The sequence below is a fragment of the Zingiber officinale genome, chromosome 4B (genome assembly GCF_018446385.1).
Source record: "Zingiber officinale cultivar Zhangliang chromosome 4B, Zo_v1.1, whole genome shotgun sequence".
NCBI classification, from domain to species: domain Eukaryota; kingdom Viridiplantae; phylum Streptophyta; class Magnoliopsida; order Zingiberales; family Zingiberaceae; genus Zingiber; species Zingiber officinale.
The window spans coordinates 30,163,822-30,190,741 of NC_055993.1; the positions used below are offsets into that span (position 1 = coordinate 30,163,822).

Consider the following 26,920-nt stretch of genomic DNA (forward strand, 5'->3'; position numbering starts at 1 on the left):
TCTAGAACAAAAGGGTCATCAAAACCAGATACACAATGTGCCTCCTGTATGCATGTCAAACAAATGCATCCACCAAAATGCAGCATATAAGTGCAGCAAACACAAGAAAATAAATGCAATAAATGCATATGATGCCAATGACATAGTCACCCCTGACGCCAGTCAGTCATCTCACACACAATGGTGAGACTGAGTGGGTAGGGTTGTGACAACCGTGCACTCTGACGTCACTGCTCCTGATAAGTGACCGAATGGACGGGATGCTGTCGGAGTACACACATACTCCTACCCCAAATCATAAATGGGGGAGCGCGCTGCTCTCATCTCCCAGTACACCATGACGGGGAGGGATCCCTGACGTGCTACCACGCTGCATCACACTACCCATGAGCGGACCAACGGAGCACCGAACAGAGCAAAACTGACGTGCTACCACGCTGCGTCACGCTATCCATGAGCGGACCAACGGAGCACCGAACAATGATGAAACTGGCGATATGCTCTACAATAATGGAGCAGTCTATCACGCAGCATGCAATCATGCGAATGGTGCATAAAACTAAGCATGACAATATCCTGAACTAAATCCACATATATATATATATAAAAATGTGTACCCTAGTACAAGTCAAATCCATAGATCTAGGGTATACAGGTCCTCTATGGTATAACAACCTAGGTCCTGAACATATCCACCTCCATAAAATATGTACCAACAATGTACATGGATCAAAGAAAAAGGTCTAGGTACACAGATCAGGTATGATATAAAAATATAGATACACATGTCAGATAATAAAAATCCAGAATCTAGTCCTAAACTCAGTAAAGCAGGGTATGTCACTTACTCTAGGAACTAAGGTACTCATGGCAATAATCACAAAACGTAAACATGGATACATAACAAACACCCAACAGAACATGCTACGGGTAACAAACAATGACATACCAAAGGCAAACATGATCATTGCTTGTAGCTATAAAATACTATCCATATCCAATTGACAATATCATAAAAGATAAGTCAAGAGGTACCTGCCTCAAATAGCAGGTCCAATCCAATCAAATCCACCGTCAAGGTGCTCGTCTCGAATCAGAGTCCTGTAATACATGATATACAGATTTAGCTAATTACATATAAATAAATTTGATAAATCAAATTCTCGAGAAGCTAACATAAACCCAGATCCAATTATAAACCTTAATTAGATCATCTAACTCCTCAATCAAACCCCCACATTTGATAATCATTTCTATGATCCGAATAACAATCATTAAATCATATAACCATCATGAATCACCTACCAACACAATACAATAAGGTCTGGTTTCATTCTATCAACAATCATATGCTAACTCCTTACAAATCCCCTTCTCCTCATCAAATTAGAACAATTTAACTACTGAAATGTCATCTCTGCATCAATTCGAAAACTGAATAAAACTCACCTCAATCTCTACACATGGCTTAATGAATTTCTGCTGGAAAGGGTAGACGATACCAAATGGAGCTGCTGTCATCCAACTCCAATTTCCCAACCTAGCGCTGTACCTAGACCCATACTTAGATAAATCAAGCTTTAATCAATCCTATAAACCAATTCAAGTTTAATTCGATAACCTTACCATAGATCTGTGTCAGCAGTGCAAGGACCAACAATGGACCTAGATCGGCTCCATTTGGCGGGTGAAGCAGCAGGTAATGCTGATCAAAGCTAGGGCACGAATGAAGAAAACTATGGCTTGTAGGTGGCTCGGCAGAACCTGGTGTCCAACAATCGGCACAGTGAGGATCTCCCCCATTCTAGTGACGGCTGGACTCAGCAAAGTCGGGGTGGCACCGTGCGATGAAGAGGAGAAGAGGCTCAGAGAAACAAAGCGGTGGTCGGCGTTAGGGCTGTGGAGGGGCGGTGATGTCGGCCAGAAGGGGTGCGTCGGGGAGAGGAGGCTGTCAAGGATGGCTAGAGAAAATACGACGTCGGCTGTGGTGACCTGGTTTCGAGCGAAGGAGTTGTGGCGCGATCAAGGGAAGAAGAAGAATGGAAGAGGAGAAAGAAGATCCGTCTCGAGCGGTTAGGGCGCAGGAGGAGGCTTGTATGCGTCGGGTGGAAGAAACCGCCGCGGGTGGTAGTGGTTAGGGCAGATGGCGTCGGCGCGCGGGGAGGAAGAAACGGAGAAAAGAAATAATAATAAAAGAAAAAGAAAATAAAAAAGAAAAAGAAAAATAACTTTTCCTCGCTTAAATGGGGTAGCCTAAACAGGCTTTCCCGGACCCCGTTTTTATCCCCGTAACCTGAGCCATACGAACTCCGAAAAATTCCAGAAAAATTTCATAAAATTCTCTTATCATTATTCGCCACTTTCCGGTATTTTACAAGAATTTCTGGAGGACATTAGATATTCTGATTCTGACTACGCAGGATGCCTTGATACTAGACAACTACATCTGGATATGTTTTTATGTTATCTAGAACACCTGTTTCATGGAAAAGTACAAAGCAGACTATTACAGTTTCTTCTACCATGGAAGCAGAATTTGTAGCCTGTTATGAAACATCGTGCCATGCTATATGGATTAAAAACTTTATCATGGGGCTTCAAGTGTTGAATTCCATGTCCAACCCACTGAAAATATTTTGTGACAACCAAGCTGTCGTATTCTTTTCTAAGAACAGCAAGTCAAGTAGTGCTTCCAAGTATATTGACATTAAGTACCTTGTTGTGAAGGAAATGATCCAAAACGAGTTAATATCCATTGAGCACATTAGTACTAGTGCTATGGTGGCAGACCCATTGACAAAAGCCTTGCCTCCCAAGATGTTTTGCTAGCATGTGCATAACTTGAGACTTTTTGCAAGCTTTAATTTAGAGAGGGCATTTATTTGATTTGGATATTGATTTGTGATCAAATTTGTAATGTTTTGGATCCTATTTATGATCATGTGATTTATTACTTTTATTTGCACATTAACGTTAAGCATTATGAATAAATCACTGAAGGACCACTTATGTTTATTGAACCATAACATCGACAGTGTAAGATTGTGAGTTAGGAACGAATCTATTACATATGATTTTAGATCTCGGCCTATATCCGATCAAGCATTTAGATGATGTGGATTATTAAAGATATAATGTTGTCAGTATATTAAACTCATTTTGAAGCTAATTATGTTCTTTGGCCAAGTGGGAGAATGTTGGATTCGACGAGGTCCAATCCATGATGTTGGCCTTCAAATTATAATTAGTTGGGTATTCCTTAATAATTTATTTAATTAGCCCAATCACTAAAGTCTTGATGGACAAACTAGTGATTGTATTTCTTATTGGGCCGGTCCCACCTCTTGCTCTACCTATTAAGAATTAGGGTTTGTTGTTATTATAAATAGACACTTAGGTTTAGCTAATTTGGATACTTCTTACATACTTTTACACACAACGGCTTACAGCAACCCTAAAAAGTACACACGAGAATGCATCTCCCCTCATAGAGCGAAAGAGGTTAAGATCAAGTCTTCAATTATGTCGGCGCTCAACGCAAATAATTCTTATTCTCTAAATTCGTTCATATACTTGATAAGATCCGCTTTACGATAGAAATCTTGATTATGGGATAAAGCTTATGTCATGTTCTACCGTCTTAAAATATTTCTAATACTAAAAGCCACTTGGATGAGCATCTTAAGAGGAATTAGAAGAAGATGAACCAAATTAGCCCACTAGCTCCATGGCGTTTATGGCCCAAGATGAAGCCAGAAAGTATGAATCCAAGTCAGATTTAGAAGATCCATTTGAAGACGATGTTATTCTCAGCTACTTACAAAAGTCTAGATGAGGTATGTGACTCACAAATTGAAAAATATATCAAACTATAACATGATTCACTAATGCACTAACTAAACCCAAGAACAAAGTTAGGCCACTTCTTGAGGAGGTGACTTGAAGAAGAGAATTCTTCCTTGAGACTACAAGTTGAAGACTTTAATAAAACCCTAGAATAGTTTACATTAGCCTCTAAGTATTTAGATATCATATTTGGGTCTCAAAGTGCTCTTTATTACAAAGTTGAACTTGAATATCAGTCAAGTGCACAACAAAAATTATATATATCACTTGTTAATAGGAAGTCTAATGCAATACCTAGAATTGTTAAAGTTTGGATTCCCAAGCAATTTCTTGTTAACAAAGTCAGACCCAATAATTATTGGGTACCAAAATCAGTCATACATTTTCTAAATGCAAGTTTAGTGAGAAACGAACAAAAAGATGCTAGACAATGAATGTTCATGACACATGACAGAAGATCGAGAAAAGTTCATCAGCCTCAAGCTCAAAGACTTAGGAGTAATGTAAATTGACTTATTATGGCAAAAGGTGAATACGTTCGCCCCCAGCGCCCCCGCCAACTCATCCCAAGGCGAACACGAAGGAGGTAAATCACGGATGACTACTAACCTTTGGAATAGTGACTAGCACATAAGGGAGGTATTAATGTAAATTGACTTATGATGTAAGGGAGGATGAATAGCTTATACAAATTAATCGAGTTGATAATTTAACAAGCTAAATTAGGTTTTGTCGTTGCCTAATTTCCAATAAGACTTGCATCATGTCAAGCAACATGCACCTTCTTACTTAATATTGTTAGATTACAAACTAATCTAACTTTAAACTTATTATATATCACAACATGGATTCTATATAGTGCACCAAGCACCAACTTATGTGATATAGACTACAAAATTGATTTTTTTGCAAAAAAAGTTTAATTAAACATTCTTTTTTAGATACAATGTTACTAGAAGGAAAAAAAATATGTGTGATAATGTATACATGATTGATTTACCTTGTATTACAAGCACGGTCTTATATCCAAAGAATAAGAAAATTGGTTATAGCATAGGAGATTAACTCATGCTGACATGAAACTAGTCACTAAATTAGTAAACATAAATTAATTAGAGGATTATCCAAATTTACTATAATAAATTTTTAAAAAAAAAACTGAGTGATGCTGTTAAAAGGGTAAACAAACTAAAAGTACTCATAAAACTAAAAATATAGTAAGTACCACAAGACCCTTAAAATTATTACACTTTTTAATTGTCATCAGATATCCAACGTACGTCGACTAATCTTTGAATGACCGTCAGAGTAAATCGGAAAGTGCTCATAGCGACAGACAACACATCAGTCTAACGTTCTTAAGTCAACTACCCATTAAAAAAAAAATTCATTCGTTAATTTGCCAAAACTGAGACTCAATTCTTAAATATTTGAAAAATTAAGAAAATAGCACTATTGAACTTTAGTCACTAGGCTTTGTCCTTTAACAATAGCAAGTATTGTCTTGTCATAATGATGACTTATACTTGGATTAATTTGTTATGTACTAAAGATGACACTTGTGAAATATCTATAAAATTTTGTAAAAGAGTAGAAAATAAAAAGAAACTCATAATCACTAATCCTTGTGAGGAATTTGAATCTTAACAAATTTTATAGTAAAAATGGTCATGCACATGAATTCTCTTGATCTAGGATACCACAATAAAATGGTGTTATAGCAAGGAATAAAATTTTACAAAAAGTAACTAGGACGATGCTTAACAAATTCTTTTTATCTAATCATTTTGTAACCCCAAGCAACTACAAAATAGAATATATTTACATAAAATACTTAATAAAACCACCCTACTTTGGTAGAAGACTCAATATTAAGAAACTATTTAGGAACACTAAGAATTATTTAGGAAAGTTCTCACCTAAAGCTAATGAAGGCATTGTTATAGGATATTTTTCATCTAATAGAGCCTAATAAAAAATTATTAAAGATAGAAGAAGCCCTAATATAGTAATTGATGAAAATAATGACAATTTTATAAAGTCTCCCGCTATTAATAAAGAAATTAAAGAAGAAAATACAACTAATTATGAAGAAAGAAGCATAGAAGATAAACAAAATGAAGAAGATATAGAAGATACATAATAATAACCCTCAACATATAAAACAAATCCTTATTGCCTCACCCCAATTAGACTATCTTGAATGAGTATACAACCACCTGAATTTGAATGTATAGACTGTCCTGTATATATATATAGAGAGAGAGAGAGAGAGAGGGGTTAAAACAAACACATCATACTTGATATGAAAAACTATTCACCTATTTAACCTCTATGACTTTAAAAGAGGATAAGTAGATCATACGTTATTTGTTAAGGATTTAGAAAAAAAAATATATTTATAATATTTGACTCAATAAATAATAGACTCTTAAATTAATTTTATAACACGCATGGCAATTTTTTTAAAAAAAGATTAGTAGATAAACTATTTTTTTCCCTAAAATTATAAATAAGATAAACTAAGGAAAACATTCATCAGCATGGCCATCGTTGTCAACAGTCATCAACATGACCATCGTTGTGAAGAGAATGAGATATGGCAAAATCAATGAGCCACGTATGGAGAAAAAGAAAAAAAAAATCAAAAAAATTCTAATTTCTCTAAGCCCAAGCAAAATATAACGGAATTGATCCACTCCTTATAACGGGTTAGTTGTGTCATCAAAATCAATCTAAAATCAAGTCTGATTATAATCCACCTAACCATAATCACTCCACTTACCCAACGGTATATATAATTCAATCATATCCAAATTAGACCTCAAATTCATCATCAAAAGCTAATGATTTTTTAAGAAAATAAAATAAAATAAAAATTTGATATAAGGGTGAACAAAAGTTTAATTAAATCAAATAAACCAACCGAATCGATCAAATTTAATTTTTAAAAGATAGATATATAATTTAGTCCGATTTCAACCTAAACCTTAAAATCAATGTGATTTGATTAATTCAATTTTTAATCAAATTAATTAATATTTTATCAATTTAGTTTATTCAATTTTGATTTAATTCATTCGTTCAGTTTTAAATCGATTGCACGCCACTAATTTGATATAAACACTTATAACTTTAAACTCTTTAGATGTATATAAAAGTAGATTTTGAGGACAGTTATCACACCATTAACCATATTAACATTATACAGATCAAGGCAGTTGTGACTGCCCGTACATAGCAGCTAAGCACCACCGACAACTTTATTTAACATCCGCAGTAGAAGGTGTACGGATCTAGCAAGCTAGACTTCTGGCTACGCGGCCGTGACGGCGATCTTCATTCCGGACTGGCAGTGGCCGGAGACACCGCAGATGAAGTAGCTGGTGCCGCGGCCCAGCGTGATGCGGTCGTTGCCGGATCTTAACGTCCTCGCCCCTCTCGGAGTGGAGCAGCTGTTGTATCCCGACGCGCTCACCGTCACCACGTTGTGCACCGACGGACTGTACTTGAACACTGCCCGAACCGGCCGGACGCCACTCGACAACCGTCAAATTAAACGTCCAATCAATGAAAACGCGTAGGATAAATATAATCATCATCACTCACCGAGCACGTCTCCCACCCTGAAGCTCTTGCCGTTGGGCCAGCTGGCGGTGTTAAAGGTCCAGCCGCGGCTGTCGCCGACGTTGTAGGTGGTTGCGCCGGCGAAATCGCTATGGAGCAGGAGGCAAAGCAGGGCCAGCCCCTGAGCGACTGCTGCAGCTGCACTGCCCCTTCCCTGAACCGCCATTAGAGCTGCAACCACACCTAGCGCCGTCTTAGGGGGATGAGTGGAGAAGTTGGGATCATCATTTATGGTACATCGCAGGGCTTGAAGTGATGCGGCACCGCCACTGCCACTGATGGAGCAATTAATTGAGATAATTAATCTCCAGCCAACTACTCCATTATTATTATTATTATTATTATTATTATTATTATTATTATTATTATTATTATTATTATTATTATTATTATTATTCAGGTGTCGACTATCTGATAGCATGATTCAATTGATTCGGAGATGACCGACAAATATCATTCACACTAAAATTCAAAGAGATCCTTTTATTCATGGGTAAAACATAAAAGGACATCCTAAATCCTAAATTTTTGAATCATATATCTTAAATCCTAAATTTCAAAGGAGGTTTTATGTTGATTTATTATTAAAAAGTTTACTATAAAATAGTAATTTATTCTTATTATTATTCCGTTTAAATTAGCACGTTGTAACAACTAAAAACTGATAAAATATTAAGACTAAATTTATTAGAAATTCTAAAAAAGATTTGAATAATATTTTTAGTTTTAAACCTATTGTTCCACCCATGACAAATTATAAATATCTAAATAAGTTTTAATTTAATATATTATATGTCTCATAATTCAATTTGAATCAAAAGTTATGATTTCTTAACATTTAAGATTTAATATTCATATTGTAATAACTGTAATTTCATAGTTACTATAACTAAGATGTCATACAATTATAACACCTATGCTTTCGTATGATTCCAAAATCCTAAAAATCAACAAGTAATATATAAAATGAGAAAATTAAATGAATTTTCTCACCTCAAATACTATATATAAGTAGTGATCCAAAACTTCACAAGTCAATGCACACAGAGACACAACCCAAATTAAATATGATAATAAAAATTTTAGATAAACTAAATATGATAATAACACAAAATCTAAAATTAATTGGAAGTAAAGGTTGATGGTTCGATTCTGATCCAATTACCATAATACAACCCAAATTAAAGAATCCAACTCTTCGTACATATTAACAACAACCATTAATTTATTATCCTAAACCAAATACGCCAATATAAATTGGAACACATGAGTCAATTTAACTCAAATAACAAGTAATTATTTGCCTAAAATTGATAACCACTTCGCAATACCAATAAGGAAATTATTAGCCAATTTTTTAAAAAAAAAAATAATTAAAATTAATATATAATCGACTTCACCTAGTAAGGATAAGATTTATTAGATGAGGTACGAGCACTTGGAATATTGACTAACACGGAGGAGATAAATCACAGATGACTACTAACCCTTGGAATATTGATTAACGCATGAAAAAAGTATTTACTTCGACAAATCTTAAATTGGCAGCACCTCATGTACTAGCCACTAAACCGTCTCGTGAGGACAAGTTGATAAAAAGATGACTGTGCTCGTCCCAGCGCCTCCGCCAAAGCGTCCCAAGATTAATACGGAGAAGATGAATTACAGATGACTACTAACCCTTAGAATAGTGATTGATGCATAAAGAAGACATTTAGCTCGACATAATCAAAATTCAAACCTCCGTCTCGAAAGACCCGTCCTAAGGAGTTGTTAAAGGGAGACATGATAATACAAACGGAAAGAAGTGATCCAGTAAGGAAAGAGTGTAAAGAGAAATAGCGAGGAATCTATACAACCCTAACTCCTAAAAAGTTCCACTAACCCAATCCAATGTGACTAAACCGAATTATTCCACGCTGCAATTTAATTCAATCATAAATTCGTGAAAACAGATTCAATTCTACCTCAAACTCAGTCTAACTTCAACTCAATTCTCAAGACCTAATTTGTTAGCTCAGTTCAAGCTAATTCCATGTCCAAAAATTTTAACAACTATAACAATAATGATTTAAGATGGAAACCTTTAAATACAATAAAACTCAATATCTAACAAATAGATTGACGTGGATGGTTCCCAGATGACATTTTAAAGAATCTAGCATAAGGGGAAGTGAACATGATCCTGCAGTGAAGCTAGGTAATGAATGACTGAGATCAATCATTTCTCAACAACTCTATGAAGCAATGCATAGTGTAGGTTGGATACCTGCTGCTAACTAAAAAAAAAAAATGCATACATAATATATTTGATATATAGCTGAGTTAAAGAGTTCCTTTACAAGTCACAGTTTGCTAGATGCAGGAAGATACTTGGTATGGCGTCCCTCAGCTATTAACTTTCCAGTGGCCTTTTTCCTCAGTTTCACTGAAATAACCGTGATTGGCTCCCGAACATGCAACACTTTCGCTTCGATTTCAATTTCTTCCTGGAAAAACAACTGGCTAATGAGAATTACACCAAGGATCATATTTACACCTTGCGAAAGGAAACGGAAAATAAAAAAAACAAATGATAGAAAGTATACCAATAATTCTCCAAATACATCATTAAATTTTATCAGGAATAAGAAAGAGTGCTTTGATTAGTCAACACAAATTTAACCATCAGACATTGAATGGATTCAGTTATAGCAAAATCTTATATCGCTAATACACAAACTTGAGGAAACACTAATATCCTGGGATTGTTCTGCCCCACTAGTGCTAGGTATGATAAGATTCACAAGTTGTAGATACGTAATTATTTTAAATATATACATGAAGAAGCTTCTAGAAATTTCTCTCCTTGCCTGCCCATCACTCTCTCCGCCTCCTACAAAAGAGGAGAATAGGGATGCACTTCAGAAGGGACCTGGAATATGCCATGATGGATCAAGTTAACCATTCACTGTACATAAATTTGCTGGTCAACTCTCAGATCCATCTTTTTGCTACCTCAGCAATATTAGGAGAACAGCTTGTATAACCCTTACAACTTTAAACTACCTCAACGGTATTTTCGGAAACTATAAATGGAGGGCAATTGTAACTGATGTGGATATAGTTGGCTACAATTAAAACTCATCAATGTGGTGATTAGATGTCATTATTTAGAATAAGCAGTTTGATAGTTATAGCCAAACCACCAGAAAAAGGCATATGGCCCACCACGAATGGTTTGTAGGAGATCATGAGGGATAGAAAAGTGGACCAGGTGCTACAATAAACGAGGGAGAAATCTAAGACATGAAGTTTTGACTCTGATTAATCTACGCCTTACTAGCATAGGATCAATTTTAGTCTAAGAACCGGTTTGATTGAACAACATAATGCATCAAAATTGCATATTTCAGCTGACCTACCCACACGTGGGCCAAACTACCCCGCCATAGTTGAATTGGTCCTACTTTGTCTATGCTAGGGTGGAAGGTGTCCTATTGTTTACCTCTTTCAGTGAAAAATTTACATCTAGGCTTGTAAATGGGTCCAACCATCATCACTAGTTAATTGTTATTTGACCATATCAAATTGGCCTAGTCTAGAAGTTCCAACTTAAAAAATGCTTAGGTGTAGAGTAGGAGATTGGCCACCCAAGTGTCACCTTTGAAGAAAGTGTAAGATTGCACAGTTGGGGAGGTGGATAGCCATAATGTTCCAAATAAATAATTTTGACTCCTGTTAAAAATCAAGGCTAACATAAAAATTAATGCAACGAAAATAAAAAACAAATATTAATGCTAGCCAAAAGTTTAAATGTGGTTCGGACAACCTAGTTTACCTTATGAACTACTAACTCGTTAATTAAGTCACTCTTCAAAAATCCCACTATAAAATCTCCTTTAAGAGTAGAGAAACCTCATACTGAAGTTGCTCTCTAACAACTAGGAAAACAAAATAAGCATGAGACAAAGACAATACAAAGAAAGAGAAAACGTACAAAAGCAAAAATATATATTAACTTAAGCTCTAGGGTTTGTTGAGAGCACTTAGGGACTACAAGAATGAGAAAAATTGAGTACCGATGTGTTATATTTTGACGTCCCTTTACACCCTTATATATATATCTATTTGATTTCAATTAGTCATATTTAGTCGACTAAAACAGACATAAGGAAACCTTATTTGGAAAGGTGAGTTGCTAGCTAACTGAAGACCTTTTTGGTCAACTCAAATCGATTCTAGTCAACCTTATTTAGTCAACTCAATTAGATAAAAGTGCAAGTTTACCTGCAATGAATAGTTTTTTCAATCGAATCACACATGGTTCAGTCAACTCATACGTAGTTTTAATTGAAGTGGCTAAGAATGCAAGCTTATCTACTCAACAAATATATTTTCAATCGACTCAAAACCTCTTCAATTGGCTCGAGTCCAATAGTGACGTGTTGGTGTAATCGACTCCGGGTCAAGGTTAACCATAGTATGGATTGGATTTCGATATTTAATCAATATGTTTAAGGGTTGAGCAATGAATCAAGTAGGTTGACAGGATACTTCATAGTGGAAAGGTCCAATTTGGTCAAGGTTATTCGGAGGCAATGAAAGTTCTAACAGATCAAGGTTGACCTAAAGTTAGATAAGTGGAAGTCTTGGTAAGCTGAGGTTGGTTGAATATAAAGCAATAGGTGAGTAGTGCAAATCCTAGCAGGTATAGTTAATCTGAGGTTGGGTAAGTAAAAGTCCTAATAAATCAAGGTTGGTCGGATATGGGGAATGAATGAAGCCTCAAGATAAGGAGTCTCTAGGTAAGGAAAGTCTTGGATAGTAGGTTTTTAGGCAGGATAAAGACATGATAAGTTGAGGTCGACTTGTATTGGGCATACAAGGACGCCCCAAAGACATGGAGTTTCTTAGCACGAGGAAATTTCAATCTTAGAGGGGTTATAAAATTATCGGTCGACAATCGACTGGTGGCTGCAATCAACTAGGGAATTAACTTAAAACTGAACTCAGGCTGGGAAAAAGTATAGATTCTATCAACTCAGACCGACTGCCCACTAAACAGTATCAATTGACCGGGAATAGGTAACAATCAACTAAAAATGATATTTTCAGCACAATGGGAGAATGAGCTATAAATGAACAAAAGATTTTGCAGCGGTCAACAATGGTCAAAGTCGAGTATCTATAGTAGAGAAGTCAACTATGTTAGAGTGTATACTAAAAGCCTAGCTTTTGTAAATATTTATTTGTTGAAATAAAAGAATCACAATTGGTCAATATCTGCATTTATTTATTAAATGTACATTGTTCAATTAATTTATATAGTAGACAACATGGAGTGTGGTTTCACACTCAGTAGATCATGTTGTTGGTTCTCTATAAATTATAAACAGTTGCTCGCGACTAAAATAGAAAGGAACAAACTATCAGTATATTCGTAGTGTAATTAAGTATTAGTTTATCTTGACTAATAAATTACACTGATACACTTTAAGTGTATTGAGTAGGATCATTTAAGTAAGTTCTTTTTGTACTGACTTAGTAAAAGAACTAGACCTTAGTTATTATGGAAGTGTGTGCTCTTAATCCTAATATAATAACAAGCACATATATTTAATATTTATTTCTTTGACTTATCAAAGGGTGAGGTTTAGCTCGATAAATCAATATGCCCGATAAGTTGGGAAATGATATTACTTATAGTGTGTATTGTTGATTATAGAAGGAATCTGTGTCCTAGTTATCTAGGTTGAGAATGTCCCCAAGAGGAGCTCATAAGGATTGTCATGTTAAACCCTGCAGGTGGACCTAGTCCGACATGACAATAAAGTTGAGTGGTACTACTCTTGGAGCTAGATATTAATTAAGTGAGTTGTCAGTAACTTACTTAATTAGTGGACATTCGTAATCTTAAACACAGGGAGACCAACACACTCATGATAAGAAAGAGCCCATAATGTAATTTGGGATTGGCGCGGTAGTGCGGTAATAACTCTATAGTGGAATGAGTTATTATCGAAGAACTTGAATTGTGTGTTCAGGGCGAGCACGGGATACTCAAGCTCATCGGAAGGCCAAAACCAATTTCTCCTCTGGTCCCTGTCGTAGCTTCATTATAGCCTCAAGTCCATCCAAATGTAAGGCTCTTCTTGGTGTCCAAAAAGAGGGCCGGACCATTGCTTGGTGACCAAGCAATGGCCGGCCACATCCTCTTATAGGGGCCGGCCCTATAGCTTGGTGACCAAGCTTGTAGGAGTCGGCCAAGATTAATTCAAATAGGAGGGGTGTTTTGAATTTTTTAAATCTTCTCTTTGTAGAAAACTATAAGTTTTAAAAGAGAGATTTTAATTTTTAAAACTTTCCCTATTTGAATTGGGCCACATGTTTTAATAGAGAATTTTTAAAAGTTTTAAAACTTTCCTTTTTTAACCATCCTCATGGTTTAAGGAAAAAAAGGGAGATAAGTTTTAAAATTAAAATTTTCTATCATCATGTTAAAAAAGGAAATTTTATAAGAGAGTTTTAAATTTTAAAACATGGTTTTAATTTTTAGAAACTTTCCTTTTTTAACTCTAGGAAAGAGAGCTTATAAAATTTTGTAAGAGTTTTTTTCTCTTGAAAAATTTTATAAAAAATTATTATTCATTTCCTAAAACATGGTGGCCGGCCATCTTGCTTGGTGCCCAAGCAAGGGGTCGGCCAAGCTCAATCCTAAACCAAATAGGATTGATCTCAACCATTGATTGATGATTGATTCAATCAAGAGGAAAGAAAAGGAAAAATAAAAAGGGAAAAGGAAAAACTCTTGGATGATTTTATTTTTGTAAAAGGTTTTTCCTTATTTGTCTTGGGCAAGTAATATAAAAGAAGGGGTGAGGGGGCTTCATGAGACACAACTCTTATTCTTTTGCTTGGGTGATCTCTTGGTGGCCGGCCCTCTCCTTTCTCCCTTTCCCTTTGCTCCCTTCTCCTTGGTGGTGGTGGTGGCCGAATTCTAGAGGAAGAGGAAAGACTCTTTTGGGTGGTGTTCATCTTGGAGGATCGTCGCCCACACGACGTCCAAGGCGAGGCGAGGAATACGGCAGAAGATCTTGAGGTCATTAGCTTACAAAGAGAAGGTATAACTAGTATTTTTCTTTCGCATCATACTAGTTGTTTTTCTTTGTATGAATTCTAAATACAAGAGGCAATTAGATCTAGTTTAATCGAATTTATTTTTCAATTTTGTGTTTTCTTCTTTTTCGAATTTGTGATTCGATTGTTCTTTTTTGTTAACCTAGAGTTATTTAAGGAAATAAATATTAGCTTTCCTTAAAAGGCTTTGCCTAAGCTGTGGTGGTTGCTCCCATATCCAAGAAGGCCATGTGCCTCGCCATACAGTTCTGGAAGCCAATTTTGGAAATTAATATTTATGGAATTAATAATCTACGTAGATTTGAATCAATAGTGTTAAGTTCCGCTTGCGATTCAAATCTAAATCATTAAGAACAGATAAGTTAAATTTGGAATCAATGATGTTAAGTTCCGTCTGCGATTCCTAATTTAACTTCTAAAGAACACAATAGGTTATTTAAGGAAAGGTTCGACACTTGTACAAAAAATTTTATACAGTGGAATCGGTACATTTTCCTAGGATTAACCAACAAACTAGAGGTCATGGAGCATTTGACTAATTGGCAAATTCAAGTGATGAACGATAACCTTCACAGACAGTAACCTTATAAGAGGGTTTCACGGATGATTTGTTAAATATGTTCGTGAGGGTTCTTGGGTGAGTGTTGCTGCATTGCAAAACTTTCAAAGAGCAAGCCAAAGCAAGCAAGCAAAGTTCATTCCTGTAATTTCATTTATTATTGATATTGCTCGTATTGATGTATTTGCTGTGTTGTTGTAAGAATCGAATATACAAGAGGTTTCTCTACCTCAGACATCCAAAGAGGAAAAAGTATAGCAATAGTTCATAGATTGATCCATTGATGGATAATATAGGTCATAGAGTAGGAATTGAGGTTCTAAACCATATAAAAACCATTGTCTCGTGTTGATACTTTTATATTTGTGTTTGTAATTTATTTTTCATTGCACACTAACATCTTGTAAATAAGCACTATCGAAAGAACACCGAAAAAGTGAATGTGTTGATAAATTAGGCATGATTTGATTAGATTAAATATGTCATAATTTCATTTGATTGAAATAAATTTAGGAAGGTAATTATTGGTAATTATTACGATTAGAATATTTCCTTATTCTATTTCCTTATTTTAGAATATTACATTGTACTCTTTCTTCTATTTAACTATGTATTGAGATCTGAATTATAAATAAATAAAAAGTAGATTTTAATCTTCCTGCTTCATTCTTTTTTGGTGCATCATTTATATGGTATCAAAGCCTAGTTCTTTGTCATGAATTTCAAAGCCACTATGGTCGGAGCAAACTCAAAATCGTCTGGATCAACCACCGACGACAGCACATCATTCTAGGAAGGAGGAAACCAACCAAATTAAAATATCCCCTTGTCTGATTCCCTCCAGATCACTATACATAGATTCAATGGAAAAAAATTACTAGAATGGACTCAATCCGTACACTTGGTGATTGATGGTAAAGGGAATCTCGGACATTTGAATGAAGAAATAAAGTCACCAACTTTGAATGATTCGAGATACAAACAATGGCGCTCAGAAAATTCTTTGGTAAATGTCTGGCTTATTAACTCGATGGATCTGATCATTAGCGCGTCTTTCATATTCTTACCAGCAACCCATAATGTATGGGAAGCGATATGTGAAACCTACTTTGATATGGAGAATCATTCTCAACTGTTTGAATTAAATATTCAAATGTGGAGAATGCAGCAAGGAAACCGAGATGTTACTACCTATTACGATGAAATGATGATTGTATGGCAGGAACTCGATTTATTTGAAGAAGAAGAATGGGAAAACACCAATGATAGTATTCGATATAAAGGGTGTTTCTGTTTTTGGCAAGTTTAAATAAGACGCTTGATGAAGTTTGGGGACGGATACTTGGGATAAACCCATGCCTGCCATTAGAGAAGTTTTCTCATAGATCCATTGAGAAGAGGCTCAAACTCCAAGTGATGCTAAAACGAATTGAAGAACTAAAGATGTGGAGAGTGAGGGATCCACTCTTGTTACCAAAGGGACCAGCTTTGAAGGCGATAGGCCAAAACTCTAGTGTGAAAGGCGCCACAAGCCATGGCACACTGTGAAGACATGCTGGAAAATCCATGACAAACCAGCAAATTATAAAAGAAAGTCAACTTTAAAGCTACTAATAGTGGCGTTTGGGCCCTTCAAACAAGTGGTATTGATTCTAGACAACAATCACCAACCTCGGAATCTCTTCCTTTCACAAAGGATCAAATAGAGCACCTGCATAAAATGCTTCAATCTCACACTATTGGAAATTCTAACTCTTCTTGCTCTCTAGCTCATACAGGAATGTTCCCTATAGCTTCTATTGCCGACACAAAATTGGTTCCTGGATATTAGATTCAGATGTCACCGACCATATGACACGCATATCACAATTTTTCTCTTCATATACACCATGCGCAGGGAATAAAAAGGTTAAAATTGCTAATGGATCCTTTGCTACTATCGCAAGGAAAGGAACTATTGTTGTTTCTCCTTTCCTTGTCCTTAGAAATGCTTTTCATGTGCCTCACTTATCATATAATATGTTATCCATCACCCGTCAACAAATTTACCTTCGATCTTAACTGTCGTACTTTTTTTTTTGCCCTCTCATTTTGAATTTCTGGATTTAGCTTCGGAGAAGATAATTGACAATGCTAGGCAGGACAATGGCATCTACTTCTTCAATGTTGGATCAACCTTCGTCAAACAAGATCTCAAGACCTGTTTTAACTCGATTTCTGCTTCTCGTGACAGTGAGATTATGTTATGACATTATCGTTTAGGACATTCAAACTTTCAATAGTTATGACAAATGTTACCTAAGTTATTTTTAAATAAAAGTCCTTCATCGTTTAGATATGAATCTTGTGAATTAGCCAAACATCATCGTTCAGTGTTTCCATTACAAGAATTTAAAAAATAACACTATTTACTTTGATACATAATGATGTTTGTGGTCCCTCTAGGATAGTAATATTGTTTGAAAAACGGTGATTTATCACATTTATAAATGATCATACTAGAATGACTTGGGTATTTCTTTTGAAAAATAAATCTGACATTGGAAATGTGTTCATAAATTTTTATAATATGGTTCAAACACAAATTAAAATTTTTCGTAGTGATAATGTGAAAAAATATTTCAATCAATTACTAGGAATTTTATTTGCTGAGAAGGGAATTGTTTATTAAAGTTTTTGTATTCACACTCAACAAAATGGAGTGGCTGAAAGAAAAAAATAAGCATCTCCTCGAAGTTACAAGGGCTCTAAGTTTTCATGCTAAAGTTCCAAAGTATCTTTGGGGTGATGCAATTCTAACAGCTACTTATTTAATAAATAAATTGCCAACAAGGATACTGAATTTTCAAACTCCAATAAAAATCTTTCAAAATTATTTCCCTAACTCTCGACTCTTCACAGATATTTCCCTAAAAAAATTTTGTAGCATTGTCTTTGTTCACAATCATGACCCAAGACATTCTAAACTTGATCCAAAATCTTATAAATGCATCTTTGTTGGGTACCCTACAAATCAAAGAGGATACCAATGTTTTGATCCAATTTCAAAAAAAAAATTTAGTATCCATGGCTGTCACAATTTTTTAGGGACAATCTTACTACGATTCTCATCTTTAGGAGAGCATAATAGGGAAGATGAATGTTTAAATGATTCGGACTTAACCTGTTATTTTGAAGAAGAACCTAAATATATGTCATTTCAAAACAATGACATGACAGAAAAGAGTAATAATTGGTTCAAAGGTCTTGTTTATAGAAGGGAAGGTCAAGCTCAAAGAAAAAAAGGCATTGTCCATCTACAAAGCCATGAATCTTATCATAGGCAAAATCATGAGACTATCAATGACTACTCAAAGATCCCTGACAATAGAACCCAAGGTATGTATGAGTTAAATTCCTCAAATCAAGTTGATCTTCCTATTGCCCTAAGGAAAGGAGTTCGGTCATGCATACAACACCCACTGTCGAATTTAAAAAAAAAAAAAAAGGCAACCCAGTGCACGAAGCTCCCGCCATGCGAGGTCCCGCAAGCGGCTGTTTCCAGGATTTGAACCCGTGATCTTTTGGTCACATGGTAACAACTGTACCCTGCTTTTTGGTCACATTCGAATTTTGTATCTTATAAATATTTGTCTTCTTCCTATTGTGCTTTTATTTCACAACTCAACAGTGTTAATATTCCAAATAATATTCAAGAAGCTCTAAAGATACCTGAGTGGAAAGAAGCAAATTTTGAGGAAATGAGAGACCTACAAAAGAATTCTACCTAGGAGAAGATTGATCTACCTCACTGTAAATTGATTGTTGGATGTAAGTGGGTATTCACCAGAAAGTACAACTCAGACGGTTCCCTGGAATAACATAAGGCTCGTTTGGTTGCTAAAGGCTTGAAGCAAACTTACGGAGTAGACTATTCTGAAACACTCTCTCCTGTGGCTAAATTGAACATTGTTTGAATCTTATTATCAGTTCTTGATTGACACAAAATCAATTAGATGTAAAAAATGTATTTCTAAATAGTGATTTAGAAAATGAGGTCTACATGGAGGCACTCCTAGGATTTTATGATCAGTTTGGATCAAAAGTGTGTAAGCTGAAGAAATCTCTCTATGGATTGAAGCAATCGCCTAGTGTATGGTTCGAGAGGTTCACAAAGTTTGTAAAAAGTCAAGGCTACATCCATGGACAATCTTATCATACTTTATTCACAAGGGCATCTAAGAAAGACAAGATCTCTGAGTTGATCATGTATGTCTATGACATAATCTTGACTGGAGATGATATAGAAGAGATAAGCAGATTGAAATCAAACCTAGCCAAGGAATTCAAGATTAAAGACTTAGTCAGCTAAGGTACTTTCTTGGAATGGAGATAGAAAAATCAAGGAAAGGTATTATGGTGTCTTAGAGAAAGTATATTCTTGATCTCTTAAAGGAAACTGGGATGAGTGGGTGCAGGACAGCAGATACTCTAATTGAAGTGAACGTAAATCTGGGAGATATAAAAAATGACACTCCAGTAGAGTAAGATATCAAAGACTTGTTGGGAGTCTAATTTACTTGTCTCATACTCGCCCAGACATTGCTTTCGCAGTGAGCATAGTCAATCAATTCATGTATTTTCTATACAAAGAACATTTGGATGCAATGTATCAAATCCTAAGATATTTAAAAGAAATACCAGGAAAGGGACTTTTCTTCAGAAAAGATACATTGAAGTATATCCAGACGCAAACTGGGCAGGCTCTATTACTGATTGAATGTCAACTTTAGGATACTGCACATTTGTGTAGGGCAACGTGATAACTTGGAGAAGTAAGAAGTAAAGTGTTGTAGCCAAAAGCAGTGCAAAGGCTGAGTTTAGAGGAATGACTCAAGGAGTATGTAAGATTCTTTAGGTAAAGAGAATTTTAGATGAACTAAAGAGACCAATAAACCTTCCTATGAAGTTATACTTGATAACAAAGTAACAATCTGTAAGTACCCCGTGGTAGTTTTTGATGTGATCAACTAAATTAAGTTAGATCCTATTGTCTTTTGATACCTTGTGTCTAAGTGTGCAGGAACTTAGGAGCATAGGAAGTCAAGCGAAAGACGCAGCTAACGAGAAGGACAGCACATGAGAGAGTTGACGTGCTCTATGCGTCTGAGGGACGAGATGCTGCAAAAGAGTACGCTAGCAGATGAGAAGGGAGTGCGCGGCGTTTCCGAGGGACAAGAAGCCGGAGCGGAAGATTACTCGAGAAGGCCGAAAGATGGGTTCAAGTGAGCCCAATTTCAGATGACCGAAATCACCCAAACAATCGAAGGAGTCGGACCAGTCAGCTGAAGCTGACTAATCCGAGCGCCCGGTCCCCAGGGGCAGCCCGGGGGCGCCTCGACTCAACAATGCTGCGGATAAAAGTCAACAAGGGTCTGAGCGCCCGAAGTTGTTCCAGGCGCCCAGACCAGAGAGGTTTTATCCAGATCGAGCTATTATAATTCGTTGCGACGTGGGTAAAGTTTTATCCACACCCAAGCGCCCGAAAACCTTCTAGGCGCCCAGAGCAGGGCTATAAATACAACCCTGGTCTCAATAGTTTAGAATAACACTTGTAAACGAATTCTCTTTCTGTTTTACTATTTCGTTTATGAGTTGTCAACGTTGTAAGAGGCTACTCCGCCCAAAGAAGATTTTAGTAAGCTTCATTTACCTTAGATTAACAATCCTCTTATTACAAACCAAGAAAAAAGATCTGCCTCTTCCTTTCTTGTTAATTAGTTTATTATTAAACAAGTGTGTCTTAATTTGGTTTGAAAATTGGAAAAAGGTTTATTTTTAATTTCAAGCAATTCACCTTGTTGGTCGCAAGGGACCAACAAGTGGTATAAGAGCACAACCGCTTCAGAAGGACTAATCGCCGACCAAAGCACAGAAGACGATAGCAAGACCAAGTATCTACCCGCCTAAGATCGAGGGGGAGTTTGCAATTTGGAAATAGAAGATGGAGGTATTCTTCAAAAATGACTTTGAATTATTAATAATAATGAGGTATGTTTTGTAGCACCGAAGGATTAGCAAGGGAACGACAAAGAAGAACATCAATGGACTAAAAAGGAGCAAGCCGACTTCGTGACAAACGCCAAGGCAAAATTCCATCTGCTGAGCGTTTTACAGCCACAAAAAGTCAACCGGATCAGAGCCTACGAGCTCAGCCAAAGAGCTGTGGGATAAATTCCTAGAACTACATAAAGGGACATTGCATGCAAAACCAACGAGACAAGACCTACTTCAGAATCAGATCAACAACCTCCCGTTAGAAGAAGGCGAAACCATCGCACACCTCCACTCGAGAATCAAGAACGCATCACCGAACTACGAATCTCGAAGAAAAGATAGCCAACCAAGGTTCGCTAAGGTACGTGCTTAACGCTTTTCCTAAGACTCCTGAATGGCCAACCCAAGTAGATGCATATTTCATCTCTAGGGACTTAGAGGTAAGCAATTTAGAAGAATTGTTCTCTACTTTTGAAATTCATGTCAAGATATATAGATCTAAAGAATGAGTCAAAGCACTACATTGCCTTAAAGGCAAAATCGACGAACCAGATTACGAGACATCCCTTGACGATGACGAAACAGCGTTTCTGGTAAGTTCAAAAAAAAAATTAAGCTAATAATTTCAATCAAGTGCAGGCCAAGAAAAGGAGAAGAAAAGTAAAATGTTATCAATGCAATGAAGAAGGGCACGTCAAAGACAACTGCCCAAAATTAAAGAACAAGGAGAAGGACAAGAAGTCGACCCAAACAAAGCACAAAAACTTAAAAGCGACGTGGGACGAAACATCGTCAAAGTCGGAAATTGAAGCCCATGCCGGACTTGCGCTGATAGCAAGTCACCAAAAATAAGAAGACGAAGCAAGTTCATCCGAAATGAGCATCGAAAGCATTGATGAAGGGGAAGCAACGTCAGAATGAAGCAACAAGGGGAGCTTCAAATAATGAAATCGACAAGGTAAGTCAGGTACGGTCCCTACCTCTTAACCCATTATACAAATTTATAAAAATATTGTCTAGAAATACTTGTAAATTAGAAATAGAAAATTTTAAAAAGAAAATGAGGAATTAAAATTAACCTTAGCAACATCTTGTTGATTAGAAGATTTCGACATGATAAAAATGGAAAATAACAAATTTAAAGTAAAAAATATAAAATTTAAAGAATTTTGCATGTTCACATGTCCAGCAAGTTAGAAATTATAATGAACTAAATTGACATTTTAGATATCATCAGAACCAAACTAGAAAATTATCACAGAAATATATTCCTAGAAAGTTTTTGATTAACCCGATAGGAAGGAACCTATATTGGGTTCCAAAATAGTCTTAAATTAAATTTTTATACATGTCGTATTGTTAAATTGATTTAATTTTTGTTATTTGCTTAGAATTATCTAAATAAATTTTTTCGTATAATTTCTATTTGAAATTAATTAGATATTAATTTTTTTTAAAAAAGAGGATTTTATTTCTTAACTGTAGGAAAAATTTCAACATTTTTTTATCGTTGTAATAATTTTTATGAATTTTTTAATAAAAAATATATTCTTCAATTTAAAAATATTTCGCAGTGCTATTTTTTGCAAAATTTATTTTTCTGTCAAAATTTATCATATTCTCTATCTAAGGAAATATTTTCAAATTTTTTTAGCCATTATTGAATTTTCTATGAATTATTTATCCAAATGCTAATTTTTAATATTAAAAATTCTCGAAGATTGAATTTTTGAAAATTAATTTTTTCTGTAAAAATACTTACTCTATTACATTCTCAGAAAATTTTTCATGATTTTTTGAACTTAGAAATTATCTTTAAGCAATTTTTAAAGAAAATATATTTTTATGTAGAAAAGAATTTATTACTATTTAAATTAATTTCAATTTTTTATGAAAATTTTCTCTCTGCTTTGGATATGTCTGTTTAAATGTTATAAAAAAATTCAGAATTTTCCCACAATTAAAAATATTTTTTTAAATTATTTTTTCTAAAAATGATTTATAAATTGTAAAAATCCAGATTTTCGAAATTTAAAGTTCATGATTTTTCTGGATGATAGTCACTGTATTTTTATCGCTTAGACTCTATTTAGAATTTACTTCAAGTTATTTTCATAGCATACCCTGATTTTTAATGTGATCAAATGGAGAGAATTATAAGTTGAGTTTAGAGGGGGTACATCTTGATTTTTGCACATTTTTTTAATTGCAAAATTTATACTTATTACCTTACTGTTATTTGTTTTTGTTTTACCCTAACTTAACTTGGATTGCTCACATCACGGAGATTGTAAGTACCCCGTGGTAGTTTTTAATGTGATCAACCGAGTCAAGTTAGATCTTTTAATACCTTGTGTCTAAGTGTGCAGGAACTTAGGAGCACAGGAAGTCGAGCGAAAAACGTAGCTAGCGAGAAGAACAGCATGGAAGAGAGTCGACGGGTTCGGTGCGTCTAAGAGACGAGGTGCTGCGAAAGAGTACACTGGCGGACAAGAAGGGAGTATGCAGTGTTTCTGAGAGACAAGTAGGCAGAGCGGAAGATTGCTCAAGAAGGCCGGAAAATACACTCGGGTGAGCCCAATTCCGGATGGCTGAAATCACCCAAGCGATCGAAGGAGTCGAACCAGTCAGCTTCCGAGTGCCCGGACCTGGTCCGGGCGCCTCAACTCGGCGACGCTACGAATAAAAGTCCACAAGGGTCCGGGAGCCCGGAGTTGTTCCCGGGCTCGGACCAAAGAGATTTTATCCAGATCAAGCTGCTACGATCCATTGCGACGTGGATAAAGTTTTATCCACACTCAGGCGCCCGAAAACCTTCCAAGCGCCCAAAGAAGAGCTATAAATACAGCCCTGGCCTCAATAGTTTAAAATAACACTTGTAAACGAATTCTCTTTCTGTTCTACTACTTTGTTTGTGAGCTGTCAATGTTGTAAGAGGCTACTCCGCCCAAAGGAGAATTTAGTGAGCTTTATTTGCCTTAGATTAGCAATCCTTTTATTACAAACCAAGTAAAAAGATTCGCCTCTTTCTTTCTTGTTAATTAGTTTATTATTAAACAAGTGTGTTTTAATTTGGTTTGAAAAATGGAGAAAGGTTTATTTTTAATTTCAGGTAATTCACCCCCTCTTGTCAATCATAAGGGACCAACACAATCAATATTGTTCATAATCTAGTTCTACATAGTAGAACAAAACACATTGAAATTAATAACCACTTTATAAAAGAGAAGCTGGAAGAAAGAACAATTTGTACTCCATTTGTTCCAACCACGCTACATGTTACAGATCTGTTGACCAAGGGTCTTTCAAGACAACTCTTTGAAACACAAGTTAGCAAGTTGTGCATGATGAACATTTTTGCACAAACTTGAGGGGGAGTGTCGATAAATTAGGTATGATTTGATTAAATTAAATATGTTATGATTTTATTTGATTGAAATAAATTTAGGAAGGTAATTATTGGTAATTATTAGGATTAAAAATATTTTCTTATTTTAGAATATTCCCTTATACTCTTTCCTCTATTTAACTTTGTATTGAGATTTGAATTATGTATAAATAAAAAGTAGATTTTAATCTTCCTCCTTCATTCTTTTTTAGTGCATTATTTACAGAATGTGCCAATTCATCCCTTAACCAAGTCATCCGATCTAACAAAGAATATCGAATTTCTAGCAATTTAATAGCTTTTAGTTAGTCGACCCTGATTAATCACAAGATCAAATTAAAACTACGATCCAAAACACCAATTCCTTGGTCATATAAACCTCTAGGTAGACTTACCTAGAAAATAAACTACGATTACAATCTTATTAAAGAAATCATGCCCAAAGTAGTCGAGTTCGACCAAATAGGTTTGATTTGTTTAACAAAGGCTTTAAGTTAGATTAATGTTATATTCATTAATAAGCTTTGCAATTATATAAGTACAGCAAACTTAACACGTAATTGTAGATGCAATGGTTGAAAAAGTCAAAGTAGGTCAAGGTTCATATGATACTCAATAGATGGCTCTAGCAGATGGAATATAGAAAAGTCTAATAGGTGTTGTAGAAAAGTAAGTTCAACATCAGGAATTGGTAAATGGAGAAGTCCAACTGGAATTAGCAGATGAACAAGTCCAAAAAGCCCTTGGTGGATGAAGAAATCAACAGGAGTTGGCATAAAGTTCAAGCACAGCAGGTGCCGATGGGGTAGATCAAAAGGTGAGGCCAGTTGGCAAGCATAGGAAACCCTAGAGGTAAGACCCATAGCAGATGAAAGAAGACCCAAAGATAAAGCCTAGTCGAATGATGAAAATAGTTAGCCATTTTTTTATTTAAGTTAGTCGTTGGGCAATCGACTGATCAACTATTTTTTAAAAAATTAAATTGTTCGATTAAATTGTTCAAGTGGATATTATCCATTTGAGTTGATTGATAGGTGTTAGGTCAAATAAATTGAATTTGTGGTGATTGGGCTGGATTTGAATTGATTGTATGTTTTAAGTCAACTAAATCATGATCAGCGAGATGTTAAGCGTGTATTATTATCTAGTTGACTTGACTTGCTAGTGTTGAGTCAACTATACAAGACAAGTCTATTGGAGATAGCTGCTGGTAAATAAGGCTTTTGTGATTAAAATTTCAATCAACTAGCTAGAATCTAAGTCAACTAGAATTTAACAGAGCAAATGGTAGAGAACAACTAGTTGAAGTTTATCCAAGCTCACTTCGAGGTTATAAATAGAGGAGCAAATGGAGCTCATCCAACTTCAATCAAGCAAAAAAGTTATGATTCTATTGCTCTATTCCACTCTTGTTTTTCATTATCATAATTTATAGCCATTATATAAGAGCTTAAGGTTACCAATTGTATTACTTATATTTCTATTATAAAAAGATGACTTTTTGTACAAGGTTTCTTTGCGTTTAATAAGGAGAAAAGCTAGTAAGATTTTTGAGTTAGTACGTTGTGGAGTAGGATTTAGAGCTGATGAACCACTTTAAGTCTTTTATTAGCATTACTTTATTTTTTTCATTATTCTAATACATACTCTGACTCTTTAATCAAGCTTTGCTCGAGTGATTTTTCAATTTCAAATTTGAGGCTATTCACCTCGTTTTAACTACTACTTTTAATACTACAGAGCAGAATCACTAAAAAGTACTAACGGACAAAGTCAAAGGCTTTGAAACTTCCATCATTTTCTACATCAAACCAAGAAGGGTATCTTTTTATTGAAGATAGTAACAAAACTAGGATATGCATTTTCACACCACTACCTGACTAGATGAACTTCACATATTGAAAGTCATGAATGGAGCACTTCATCTAGATGGACTTTGAATGTTGGAGTCATGGTAAGCAGATTCGAGCCTCTAAAGGACAAGAAAGGGAGAATAGCCAAGAAAGAAGAATGAACACAATAATGGATACTGAGATTCGAGATAAGCAAAAAGGTCACAAATTTATTAATTGTTGTTTTGCCTAAAGAAGTGTGCGGCTACAAAACATGCAAAAGAGTTATGAAATAAGGTGATCAACCTCCATGAAAACCCCTCATTGGCATAAGAATCTCAAGGTAAGCAAAAAGATTAATCCGAGGATGAAACACAATTGACACCAAAACAAGTAAAAAGACCTACCACCTCTACATGCAAGACCTTAGAGGTTGAAGAACCAATATCAAGACCAAGCAACCAAGGAAATACCATTGGCATTACTTCGAGTCTTGCAGTCTCAACATCTCAA

At 35.4% G+C, this 26,920-nt stretch overlaps 1 protein-coding gene across 2 annotated transcripts in view; it reads right to left on the reverse strand.

Annotated features, from left to right (window-relative positions):
• Window positions 1-6,959: 6,959 nt before the first annotated feature.
• LOC121974911 overlaps window positions 6,960-26,920 on the reverse strand; it is a 29,296-nt gene continuing 9,335 nt past the window's right edge. For both annotated transcript variants that reach the window (XM_042526191.1, XM_042526190.1), the window contains exons 3-5: window positions 9,847-9,962; window positions 7,456-7,748; window positions 6,960-7,362 (exon numbers count right to left, since the gene is read on the reverse strand). In XM_042526191.1, coding sequence (XP_042382125.1) covers window positions 7,163-7,362; window positions 7,456-7,748; window positions 9,847-9,962 — 609 coding nt within the window. In that variant the 3' untranslated portion in view covers window positions 6,960-7,162. The remainder of the gene's footprint in view (window positions 7,363-7,455; window positions 7,749-9,846; window positions 9,963-26,920) is intronic.